Genomic DNA, 13445 nt, shown 5'->3' on the forward strand with positions numbered 1-13445 from the left:
TTGATATATTTATTACTGTTAAATATTTACTATGTGTAAGTTTACCTCGTCCTCTTAAAAAAAAGACAGACAATTATGTTGGTAAATTTGAGTATGATACAAGTTCAATAGAAGGTCTGAGTTATCAACCGAGTTATATAAATTTGTAGAATGGTGGTAAACAAAAAAAATAAACCTTGGCTGAGTTTGTTGTGGGCTCTTCTCGGACCAAGGCGCGTTTGGAACCCTCGTAACTTTAATTTTAAGTTTTCGTCTATTATTACCACCATTAGATTAAATTAAATTTTGACATATACCTGACCTTTCAAAAGTGCTTGTAAACTAAGCCTTACTGAAATAAAAGAATTTTGAATTTGAATTTGATTGACGTCCACAGCTAGACATAGGCCTCTTAGTGACTCCCAAACAACATGGTTTTGAGCCATCTGCATCCAGCAACCTGCAACCCACTTGATATCTTCAGTCCACCTAGTGCGTCGACCAACACGGCCATCCCAGCACAACTTTATTCGTGCACGATGTAGCACCATTTATTAAGTGATAGGAAAACATTAAAAAAGTGTGAAACAAAGTGATTCAAATTGTCCTAAACAGGTCCGTGACAAGGAAGAGGAGCTAGAAGTGGCTATGGCGAAGATCGACGGGCTGCGACAAGACATCCGACGCGCTGATAAGTCGCGGAGGGATTTGGAGGCGAGACTGGACACTGCCATCTCTGAAGGCGCTAAGGTGAATACATACATCAACGATGAATACTCAGTTTAAGTACTCCTCTCTTCCTTTCTCTCTCTCTCTCTCTCTCTCGGTATTCTGTTCCAACCCCTCCAGGGGCTGAGGCCTAATCGGCCTAAGGGTTTGGTGTTGCATCAGCTCTAATGGCCCCGCGCGGTGCGATTTTTCCCATCCTGCGTCGGGGCTGCGTCGAGCCATCCCTGCTTGGATGAAAAAAAAATAACAAAAAATAAACCTTGGCTGACTTTGTTGTGGGCTCTTCTCGAACCAAGGCGCGTTTGGAACCCTCGTAACTTTAATTTTAATTTTCGTCTATTATTACTACCATTAGATTAAATTAAATTTTGACATATACCTGACTTTTCAAAAGTGCTTGTAAACTAAGCCTAATTGAAATAAATGAATTTTGATTTGATTTGATTTGATAGCTGCCCTACTTCCACGCCACACCAGCCATCAGCGCTTCACCCGGACGAAGGATGTCAAGTCCATGGTGGCCGCGGTTTTCTCCTGTTTGGGGGGGTGATGGGATCCCTTTCAAGAACCTATTGCGATGCAGTTATGCCTGAGGCTCATAGATAGCGCTTTAATTTGTGGTGACAGCGTACATTTGTTTCATTGCGTGCTCGACAGGAGCGCAAGTTGAGAGAGGAGAGTCTGCGTCTGCAACGCGTTGAGGCGGTGGAGGCGGCCGGCGGGGCGGGCTCCGCGGCCGCTGACGTCGCCAAGCTGCAGGCGGACATCGAGGCGCTGGAGGTGCAGTATCTACACCAATACTATAAAGAGGAAAGATTTGTACTTTTGTATGTAACAAATCTTGAAAAGTACTAGACCGATTTTAAAATTTTTTTTCATCCATAGAAAGCTACATAATCAAGGAGTGACATAGGCTAATAACATCATGTATGACAAATAGGGACGGAACATCAATGAAAAATGTAGCCAAAATTAAGGTTTTCATAAAATTATATAAATCTTTATCCAAACGAGCACAATATTTGCTTTTAATGAATATTTTAGGAAATATCACATTTTCAAATAATTCAGGAATAAAACATACATACAGCCGAACGTAGAACCTCCTGCTTTTTGTAAGTCGGTTAAAAATAATATTCAAATAGACTACACTCGAGTGCGCTGCGAATGCGGACGTCGCTCGTGTCGTCTCATAGTTTGTATAGTACCCGTACAATAATTCAAAACATTGTCAATATATAGAGTGAACCTGCTGGCCTATTCACTAATTTAGTCTTTATTAACAACCTATTGAAATAAACATCAAATCAACTGAGAAATGTCATCCATGTATGATTTCCACGAAAGGTTCTTCAATCTCAATTTATTTAAAGTCAACTAACATATGTAAAGGTTAGTGAATTAGCCTGCTGTTACAGTATAGATATAGGTATACTACAGCCTTTATTGATAAGTACTGTTTACCAACAAAGAAATTAAAAATGAGGGTGTTGATCACTAGTAATTTCACACCCAATAATAATTATAATTAACTTGGTCTTAAATTAATGAAAAAAAATTTGATTAATAAGCTTACAACCATTAGATATGTTTAATATCTTTTATAAACAAACCATACATAATTTAAAATAAATGAGTTATGAAATGACATGCGTTTTCTATCTTCATTTCTAATTTCTTTGTTGGTAAACAGTACTCAACAAGAAAGGCTGTAGTATAGATTGTGTGTGAACAGAGGTCTAGCCTCAATAGCTCAACGGTAAGAGTGGTCGGACTCATCACCGAGTGGTGGTGATTCGATCCCCGCTCGTTGGTCTATTATCGTACCCACTCATCATACAGTCTTTCCAGAATAATTGGAGGCGAATGGGAATATTGGTCATATTAAAAAAAAAGATATGGCAAATATTCTTTTTTTTTTAAAAAAAAAAGAAAGAGGTGCAGTAAAGTGTTGTTGCGCAGAGCCAGTACGCGGAGTCGCTGGCGCAGCAGCAGGCGCGCTACGCGGCCGAGCTGGCGGCGCTGCGCGACCAGATGCACGAGGGCGACGCGCTGCGCTCGCGGCTCAACAGAGAGGTACCGCAGCGTTCTAAATATAAAAAGAAAACAGCGCCATCTAGTGGCACTACTGCACAACTGTTTCAATTCTTTAGAAATTCGCGTTTACGGTTACGCGATAGTCACAGTATGAAAACATTGAAAACTGCCACTAGACACACCGTTCCGTAGGATCATTATTAATAGTTCACGAATCGCATTGCGCAGTTTTTGCCTAGCTTTTTCCGAAATTCACCTTCAAACACAATATACCCTGTTTTTTAATATTTTATTACAAATGTATAGTTTGAGATTTTTTCTAGTACTAGGTCTATAACAATGTTCTATGCCTAATTTCATAGTTCTAGGTCGAAAAATGCGTTTTTTGTTTTGCTTGCATTATTTTTTTACGTAAAATTACAAGCTTGATTTTTCACATATTCATGGGACTGAGTATAAATGGGTTTAAATTTCAACTTGATACCTCCACGCATGCCCAAAATAAATAAAGTGATCTTATAAGGTTTCCGTTTTACTTTTTAAGGAACGGAACCCTAAAAATTTTTAATTTTAATTTCAGTTGCAAACCTCAAAGGAGAAACTGGAAAACCGCCGCTTGGAGCAACTCAACGACAGCGAGGATAAACAGATGCTCATCAACGAGAACAGAAAACTTGCCAAAGATCTGGATGCTGTAAGTGTTTATGTATTTTAGCTTAAAGAAAAAACAAACATTCCTTAAGTATTATACAGTTTTATAAGTTAAGGCCAAACAGGTCGGCTATTTATATTTCGGTTGTAACACTAAGTTGATGATAAATAAATATTTTAAATAAATCTTCTTGATTAGATGGCAGAAAATGGTAGGAGATGGCAGTCAGAGAGGCGGCAGTTTGAAATGGAGTTAGAGGAGTTGCGAGCTAAGCGAGACTCAATGCAACACTGGGAGACTCAGGTACGGACTATGAACTATTTAAGACTCACTATACTCTCAACTTATAATAGGACTCAAAAGTGATTACAAATATAAGAAAACTATTGTCGAACAAAGGTTATATTTCACAACACTTGTCAGGATAACTTATTTAGTATATTATTAAGTCCCTAGAATGGCAGAGAATGACCTTGAGTGGAGTCACGTACTTGTGAACGATGTGTGTAGGGTTAAAGGATCCATTGACTGATATCAAACACTCCCCTTTTCCACTGAAGTCACTCTCCCCGACTATCCCAAGTAACCCATAAAGAATAACACAACAAGAGATGTGGACGGCTCGAACGCCACGAGCACACTGAAGCCAACACGAGATCGAGCGACGTCATATCCGTCACAGACTACTATTTCCAACACTAAACGGCGATAACAAACTAGACAATTGAACTAGATGATGTGTTTGGTCTCTGTTACAGATAGCAGACATAATCCGATGGGTGGCGGACGAGAAGGAAGCTCGCGGGTACCTGCAGGCGCTCGCCACTAAGATGACTGAGGAGTTGGACTATATCAAGCATGGTGGGTATTTGTTTCATTGAGTTCTCGTCCGCGTGGTCCAGGGAAATTTCATGTTTTATGCGAAAGGAGATGGTCCAAAATTGTATGGAGCCCAGGATCAGTCTAGCCTAGCTGGAATAAAAGAAAATATATTTTTTTAACTATTTTTGATTATACAAATTTACTAATTTACTTTAGTTGTTTTGAAATAATATTCATTAACTCCCAAGAATTGCAACAGTATTATAGGTATTAATCACATATATAAGAGGTAACTAGATTTATAAAGTGCCAATTCTTTATATTGAAACCAGCGTACCCAGAGGCGTGGCCTTAATGGCAGTTTAATATTTAGTGAAAAATTAAATATTCCTTTTGTCACAGAACAAAACAAGACTGCTAGTACATGCGCGGACACGCTTGCGATGTTCCGCACACCCGGGTTTGTACAAAGACGTTAGATCATGATCTTATACTTTTGATAGAGGGGTAACGTCTAATGAGGCAGGCAATTTGATCTGAGGGTCTAAAGCACACTCGTTTTTTATTGTTAAATGGTGATAAACTAAAAAAAAGAAAACCCTGGCTGAGTTTGTGGGCTCTTCTCGGACCAAGCCACCTTTGGAACCCTCGTAAATTAAATTTTAAGTTTTCGACTAATTATTACCAGTATTTTATAATATTAATAACTGACATTTCGATAGTGCTTGTGTGTTAATTGTTATAAATGAATATTGAGTATTGACTATTTAATGGATATAAATTCTCGCCCACAGCAAGCGTCACGCGTACATTTGGGCCGCCATCGTCCCCGCCCGCGGTCAGCAGCGGCACGGGCGGCTGGCGCGACCGGCGCTCGCAGAAGGTGGACAAGATGGAGCTGCTCACGCTGCAGAACTCGCTGCAGTCCGAGGTGCAGGCCAAGCAGGCGGTCGGCGAGGAGCTGAGCAGGACGCGCGCCGAGCTGCTGGCCAGCCAGAGGTGAGTGGGAGTGAGTGAGGGGTGGCTGGTGGGAGGCTTCGGCCGTGGCTAGTTACCACCCTACCGGCAAAGACTTTACGATGTTGTGTAGTGACTCACTATCAGGTGAGTTTGTAGTCAAGGGCTAACTTGTAAAGAATAAAAAATATGTAAAGAAATTGCGATAAATGTATGTACATACTGTATGGACCCCAATGACTTTGCCGAACACACTATGTTCTACTGTCTGCATTTTAACGAAAAAGAAAGGAAATCACGGTTACAAGAATAATTCACTCAAATGTCATATAATGTTGGAATGCAGTAAGAAATGGGACTTAAATATGAATTTTCTGAAAAGTGAAAATGAAGGGGGACCCGGAAAGTGAAACAGACTGCGGCTGTTGTATCACAGGTACACCATCGTTCTGAAGGTAGGATGGGGTTTATTTAGCTGATAATAGTCTGGCACTACCAATACGCGTGGAAAAAATAGATTCCACTTTTTGTCCCATTAATAAATTATGGTAAATATTAACATAAAGATCTACTGCCGAATTTCTTGTAGGTTTTTTTTTTATAGTTTCTGCATTTTTAACAACTTATACTTCACTAGAAATAGATTCCACTTGAAATAAACAACTATATTTTTTTTGTAATGTACGCTCGCGCTTGATTACAATAACATACCTGATATGGTATGTTATTGTAGGAAGCAATGGTGAGGTCTAACCTGAGACAAGCTTGTCTATTCATTATGGCCTTGAAGGGATTTCAATGTATTATATTAAATATTTTAAATTAAATTTGATTGGTGCCAGGGAGCTGTTAGAGACCCGGCAGCGGCTGGACTCGTTGGCGCACGACATGAAGCGCAAGGAGCAGCACATCCGCGACATCCAGGCGAAGTTGGACCAGCCGCACCAACCGTCGAACTCCTGTGAGTATGCGCGCGCACCCGCATATACGCGGACACGTGCACGCAAGCACGCACCCGCACGCGGATACGTGCACGCAAGCACGCACTCGCATATACGCGGATACGTGCACGCAAGCACGCATCGTTAGTGCGGAGGGTAGACGGAAGGAGAACTGTCGCGGTTTACGATAAATTAGAATGGTAGCAAATGAGTAAATAAATAAAAACGTAAAAGTAAATAAATATAAAGTAGGTTTTATTGGAAATGTGCCAGATAACCCTAGAACTCGGGGTCTCTCCGGAGATTTTTACAAAATTCTTTAGTAATTGAGATTTTTTTGTACTATGCTATCATTTATCAGAGTCATCTTAAAATTTATAACTTTACAGTTTATTCCGGCTTCAACTATAATATATATTCCTTGATGCCTAAACTACTAGCTCCATTCTGGAGGGTATTTTAGGGATTTATTATTATTTGTCTATACTAATATTATAAAGCTGAAGAGTTTGTTTGTTTAAAGGCGCTAATCTCACAAACTACTGGTTCGATTTAAAAAAATTCTTTCAGTGTTAGATAGCCCATTTATCGAGAAAGGCCATAGGCTATATATTATCCCCGTATTTGGTACGGGAACGGGAACCATGCGGATGAAACCACGCGGCGTCAGCTAGTAGCTTATAATGGAGTACTTTTTGAAATTGTCCTCCAAATGAGACATTTCTCCTTACTTCTATCCTCCACAAGTTTGGGTCAGATCTCGAATTGATTAAAAAATAATCTCAAACCAAAATTTTGTGGCGTATTTTCCGGATGCCATGTTGATTTTAATTAAAGTACGCACACCTTAAAGGTTTGATACGTATTCAATTGATCATAATAATAGTTGAATCTCTTACGTTAGAAATTCAATGAAAATATTTTTGATATGTTTCTAAGTGCACATGCAATTATCGGTGTTTTTATTTGGTACTTAAACTATGAGCACTAAAGAGGATTGATAAAATTTCAGAATGTATTTAATTTTTATTTCTATATTATATTATTTGTGTAATTTATCTTTTTTCAGCACATAATTTTATATATAGATAAATTATAATATTATTATGTTTATTTAGTGCACCTTTTCTTTTTGTTTTCGTTACATGTTACCGCACAATCCCCATCCATAAATGTATAACCGTTGGGCACCAACCACCTATGACTCAAATGAAATGTTGGATCCACCGACAAAGTCCAACGTCGTCCGCGACGAAAAAAACGAAAATAACTTGGTCTATGCCTCACATTATGGACTCTAAAAACTGTGTGGTGTATTCAATTGTTTGTCTGTGAAAAATTTAAAATTGGAACTGTGATTCGATTGCCAACGCTGTGCCAAATTTAAAAATATTTTAAATTAAAAATAAAAACCAATTGTTGTCTATGGGGCCATTTTTTGCATTTACGTGATGTAAACCTTTTGTATTATTTGTGGCATTTTTTTCCTATATTTTTGCGTACGACGCATTGTTGCATAATTTATTAATTTCATGTACATGTAATTGTGCTGTTACTTTTTAATGACAGTTCAGTGGTGGTTAAGGCCGTACATACCTTTGTTTTTGGGCGTGACGTCATGCATATGGGGTGTAGCCATATTGGTTTATCACCAATTTTACGGATGATCCCCGTCACTCGTTAAAAACATTTATAAATGAGCCCTGTGCTGGTTTGAATGACGTGTTAGTTATAAAAATATACTTCTGTTTATGCACCTTACTTATGACAATATTTGTCGTAAGTAAAATAATTTGTATGACATATATATAATATGATATTCGTTCGTTTATCTATAGTATACATAGTAAAACATTTAAAAAGGGACAATAATTATTATAAAATAATTATTTTCGAAAATAACGAGAGGGTGAAATGAAAATTATCTGTTTAGGATAATGTCCGAATCGTATTTTCGTGCATTTTTACAAGCTCATCATTACCAAGCACATCGGAACAATATTTTACTTCAATGACTCTGTACTAAGATCAAGAAAGATAGAGTCTTCTTACTCGTAAATCTGACGGTAGAGTCTACAGTATTTTTACATGCATATGTTAGTGAGGCACTTGGTACTATTATAATATGAAAATACATAGTTGAATAGTAATTGAGGGCCATATTTAAACTAACGAACCTATATTCTCTTAAACATGGATTGAGATTTAACCTCAACAAAGTAAAGTGAACCTAATCACTACTGTTTAAAAGTTCACTATCATCATCACTACCAGCCGATGGACATCCACTGCTGAACATAGGCCTCTAGAATGGACAAAACGGTCTCGAGCCGCCAGCATCCAGCGGCTCCCTGCAACCCATTTAATGCCCTCGGTCCTCCTATAGGGGGTTCTACCAACACTGCGCTTTGCGATGCGGGGTCGGCTCTTCGAACTGAGCTATGTCAGTGACTTTGGTTTTTCTACGGATCTCCTCATTTCATTGATTCGATCACGCAGTGTAACTTCAAACATAACTCGCTCCATCACCTTCTGAGTGACTTTGAACCTTTTAAATCCTAATCCATGTTTATAAATAAGGCCGTAAAAGTTTCACTTAAAAATAAATGATTTTTGAATTTGTTCCGCAACTAGTTGATCACATCTTGCTTTGGCAAGGGCTAGTTGACTGATTAACATAAAAACTAAGCCAACTAGTGTTGCACTGTCTATGCAAGAAACTCAAGTCAAGAATCTTTCTAGTCTTTGATTCTCGTCTATATTTTTACCAAAGATATGATGACTTAAGCATATTATTATGATGTAATTTTATTTTTACCTTACTCTACCACCATTTGAACTAGTCAATGTTTTTTTTTTATATTAATTTTAATTTTTTATCGGTTTACATTGATTTATTTATTGCCTAAATTTATTTTCGTTTAATGAATTTAGAAATTATGCGATTAAAACATTGTCCAAATAAAAAGTGACAGCATGATATTTGTTTTTTATTAAGTTTAAGTTCACCGTAGATCAGTTTTAGAATCTCAGTGCATTTTAAGTATTTATTTTACTGTTCTGATATTTATATTTTCTAACACAATAAAGACTTAATTTTATTTATCAAAAACATTAATTAATCATAAAATCAAAAGCATACAGTACCAACATGAAATTATAAGAATGTCGCGAAAAATAGCAAATTAAGATAAGTTTTAGTAAAAGTACAAGATGCCTTTATAAAAATTAATGCTTGCATGCTATTCATATTTCAATTACAATAATTTTGATTTTTCATTAGAGTTAAGTTAGAGCTTGTTTATATCTTTTTCGATATAAATTTTTATATTTAAAAAAAATATTGACAGACAATAATAAAATAATAAAAAATTAAATTTTTATTGTGTTGGAAAAAAATACGTTTCTTTAAAAAACATTTTTTTTTAGAGATTTAAGTTACATTTACATCTGCATTTAGGTTGATTTATGTTATATTTTAAATCAAATGCTTCTGTGTGTATACTGCTAGATCGGCTTCGTTTTTTCTTCTTCCTCCAGTGAAGTAGGAGGAGTTTCTTCTTCCTCCTAGATCTTATGTTCTGAACTAAAAATGTCAAAGAAGTGACCATGTGCTAATCACTTGATAGCTATCGAGTGAGTTTAAAGTAATAACAAAAAGCAAATTCTTGTCTATTGTCAAATCTTTGTTTGTATGTGGATAAAAAACAGATTTCCAATAAGGTTATGTAACAAATTATAGGGGAAATTGGGATTTTCCCCTGAACGAATGTTTTTTTTCTTCCAAGAATAAAACAGTTTCAAGAATAATTTTAGTCACAAATAGTAGTTTAGTAAATATGTAATTTTTAGACCCACTGTCGTTCTGGTGGTATGCGCAGATGTATTTGTTTGAGGCATTGTATTTATGTACAGTACACTACTGAATGTACATATTTAACGGTATTAAAATTTGTTCTTTTCTCTTGTTATTGATTTATTTTTTTATTCTACACCTTTCTGTGGTATAACACTACGACCGTGTTGACTATTTTCTATTTGACAGATCTTTTTAGTGTTATGGGCGTTAGGAATGTTATATCGATTATCGATAGAAGTGTAATTTGCATAATTATTGCTTTTATAAAAGAATCACGATTATTTATTTACAAATTTAAAAAAAAAACTTGACGAATCTATCAAGTTTTGTTTTTAAATTAAAATTTTTAAATATTTTTAACAATACGAGCCATGTTCACAAGCGTATTGTGCCTGCTCGTATGCCTTTAAATAGTACCTGATCTATTTGTCGCTACTTATTCCGTAAAGCCCCGTAAATTTTAAAAGTGTAAACACCTTCAATCAAATTATAATAAAATAAATATGAAACTTAAAATAGAAAATAGTTATACTATTTCAGAAGTTAGATGTTTACCATCCTTATTTCATTATTTTCGTTTTTTTAACTGCATCATCATTCATCACTCATGAAAGCTAGGCTGTCACAAAAGATGAAATTGTAAAAATTCAAATGAAGTAGCTTCCAGAAGTATCTTTTAAAAAAAATATTATATTGTGGGAATTCGTATAAAAGATACAACGAATAATTCGCGATAAGAGTTCACTCTTGTTCAGTTTCATTATGCAGCTTGAACAGTTTTAACACCAATTGTTACTTCTTCATGTCATTAGATTAACACCAAACCTATTATATAAATTCGGGGCGTGGGTGTTTTGCTTGTAGGTACACGCCGCATTATTTCTTATACAATCCACGTATACGTATTTAATTTTTTTATTCGTGAGTGATGAACAAAATAAATACACGAATTTTGTATCCTATCGAGACCAAACTTGTAAAAATACGAGAAGACATAGTAGAATGTAGAGTTGTATTATTTGTGTATTTATTGCATTACATTATAAATATTGTTTAGAAGTGTTACTAATATCTAGTAAAAATAAATAGAGATGATTTCAACGTAATTAAGGTTGTAAGTTGTGTGCAAGCAGCGAGGCAAGGTTCTGCCAAATCATCGAGCTACTGGAGTGGTAAAGAAGAGAATGGTTCGTGAATTTTATTATAATACATAGAAGTTTTGTCCATAATACGTCCTCTTTAGAAGTAGACCTCGTATGTGATTGTCTTGTCCTTTGCCTCCGTTTTTTATTATGTATTTGTTGGTGTTCAAGAGTCATAAGAGATTAGAATTTCTATACACATTCTTTATAATATCGACCTTGTATTTTTTGGATCATCCCATCACTAAAAAGCTGACCGTTTTTTATTTTTAATAATACACCAGCAAATATTGCCCATAATTTAATCAAAAGGTTTTCGTGGATTTTCCTGTCTTTGTGCTGCGTATTAATTAGTTAATATACCTTTGTACCTAGTTTTTATCCTCGATCTTTCCATTGTAAGTACTTACGAGCAAGTGTCAAAGCAAAATTATTAATTTTTAATTTTCGATATCGCTGTTTTGTGGGTCTCGGAATTTTTTTTTACTAATGTTATTTTTAGAAATGCTATTTGACAGTGTATGTTGTTGTTAAGAGTGTTATTACATATTTGTTTTCATAAAATATGGATATAATATGTTTTTTTAATTTTATTGTAACTTGACCCCAAAACAGTGATAGTGTTAAATAAAATATTCGGAAAAAATAGTACATTTTGGAAAAGACTACCCTTTTTTGTAAATCGCTTCGCTTTTGCTTGAGCTTTTTAGCCGTGGAATGGATGTGACAAGAAATTGAGAATATAAAAAAAATATGACACGTTTCATAAGTTTTGATTTTTATAAGGTTAAATAAAAAATAAAAATAAAATTATTTAATAAAACAAAACACAATTCATGCACGGCATATAACGCGCTAAGCGATCTGGTTTTCTTTAACACTTGTTTGTATAGGCACACCGGTTTTGACTAATCATATTTATTTTGTCAACCATACCTTTTTTGTTAAATTTTCTCAACATTCGCACAACTGACTATTGTATTAATTAGAATTAATGTATACATTCATATTACTTTATAACGGAAAAATAATTATATTAATATTACGAAACCTTTTTAGGCTTGTATTTCCTCCGTGCACTCCGATATGTTATTTTCTTAGTGACAAAAAGTCTTATGTCTCCTATAAGTCCATTAATATTTCATTTTATTTATTATACCGGCAGATTAAAAGTAAAAATTGAAAACTTTGGGACATTGTCAAAACAAATAATTAAGCAGGCATCCGACTGTCAAATAGGAAGTAACATGACGAACGGAGTATATTATGTCGTTGTGTGAGTGTTAATTTTAGTGTGAGATTTGCGAGCTTCCGGAGTATCATTTTAAAACGGTTATAGTAAAATAGATTCAAACTACATTGCTTTGAGTTCAAATTTGCACATACTAAAGCTAAAGCTGCTGAATACAATCATTTGAGCAATATACGACTTTAAAACGAGGACCATAAATTACATTTTAATTTGACGTTACTAGTGGTTCTATACTCTATAGCTTGCAATTATCATACTTCGGTTTATTGTTAAGGTTGGAGCGCACTGATGCGTTTACAGTTGCGTTTAATCTTGTACCATACGTGTAGCCAATGCGCATGCGATTGTTACAACGCCAATACTAATTAAAAATTGTTTGTAGAAGTATATTATACAGTATCCTAAGTCTTGGATTTGAGACCGACCTTTTAGCGGTGGAATTTATCAAATTTAATTTGTTAAAATAAAAATTCACCACCAATGCTTTCGTTCTAAATCCTACAAATCATAGGCGCAATAATTTGAAATTGAATTTTTTGTACGCAGTAAATTAGCTGGTCGCAGCCGTAAACGCACGCGTACGTAACTGCGCACGCATCGTTGCGTGCTTGACTTTAATGTTCGTGGGAAGGGTTTAGTTTGTCTATGGTTGGTTGTAAACGTCCTGTGCATGTTTTAGTCCTTAGTTTTGTTCAATTTAAAAGTCAGGTGTTAGATAAGTGTTTCAATTCATTTGATTTTTTGATTTTATAACTAAAGCTTCGGTGGCCTTATTTATAAACATGGATTAAATTTTTTCAAAGTAAAGTGAAGGTTAAACTTTTAATACTAGTGATTAGGTTTGCTTTATTTTGAAGAAAATTGAGATTTAAATCTTAACCCGTGTGTATGAATATGGGAGCGGGAGTTTAAATCTAAAAGAGTATTCCACTGTCGTCCCTTCTAACACCCGTCTTTACCCATTAAGCTATTACCGAAGACTTATGCGTGCTACTAGATCGGACAACGACCTTAAAGCCAACCAAGTTCTATATGTACGGCACATTGGAGACCTTTTTTAATTTTTTGATAGCAA

The 13445-nt window shown here is 35.5% G+C and overlaps 1 protein-coding gene across 3 annotated transcripts in view; it reads left to right on the plus strand.

Annotated features, from left to right (window-relative positions):
- Positions 1-13445, plus strand: part of LOC112055376 (serine/threonine-protein kinase Genghis Khan) — a 68291-nt gene that overhangs the window by 23281 nt on the left and 31565 nt on the right. For 2 of the 3 annotated variants that reach the window (XM_052887043.1, XM_052887044.1), the window contains exons 19-26: positions 595-729; positions 1366-1488; positions 2671-2784; positions 3326-3439; positions 3596-3700; positions 4156-4258; positions 5014-5218; positions 6019-6137. In XM_052887043.1, the coding sequence (XP_052743003.1) occupies positions 595-729; positions 1366-1488; positions 2671-2784; positions 3326-3439; positions 3596-3700; positions 4156-4258; positions 5014-5218; positions 6019-6137 (1018 nt within the window). Of the gene's footprint in view, positions 1-594; positions 730-1365; positions 1489-2670; positions 2785-3325; positions 3440-3595; positions 3701-4155; positions 4259-5013; positions 5219-6018; positions 6138-11109; positions 11164-13445 lie in introns of all 3 variants that reach the window. The other variant, XM_052887045.1, reaches the window with a different exon arrangement.

The sequence above is a fragment of the Bicyclus anynana genome, chromosome 18 (genome assembly GCF_947172395.1).
Source record: "Bicyclus anynana chromosome 18, ilBicAnyn1.1, whole genome shotgun sequence".
NCBI lineage: Eukaryota > Metazoa > Arthropoda > Insecta > Lepidoptera > Nymphalidae > Bicyclus > Bicyclus anynana.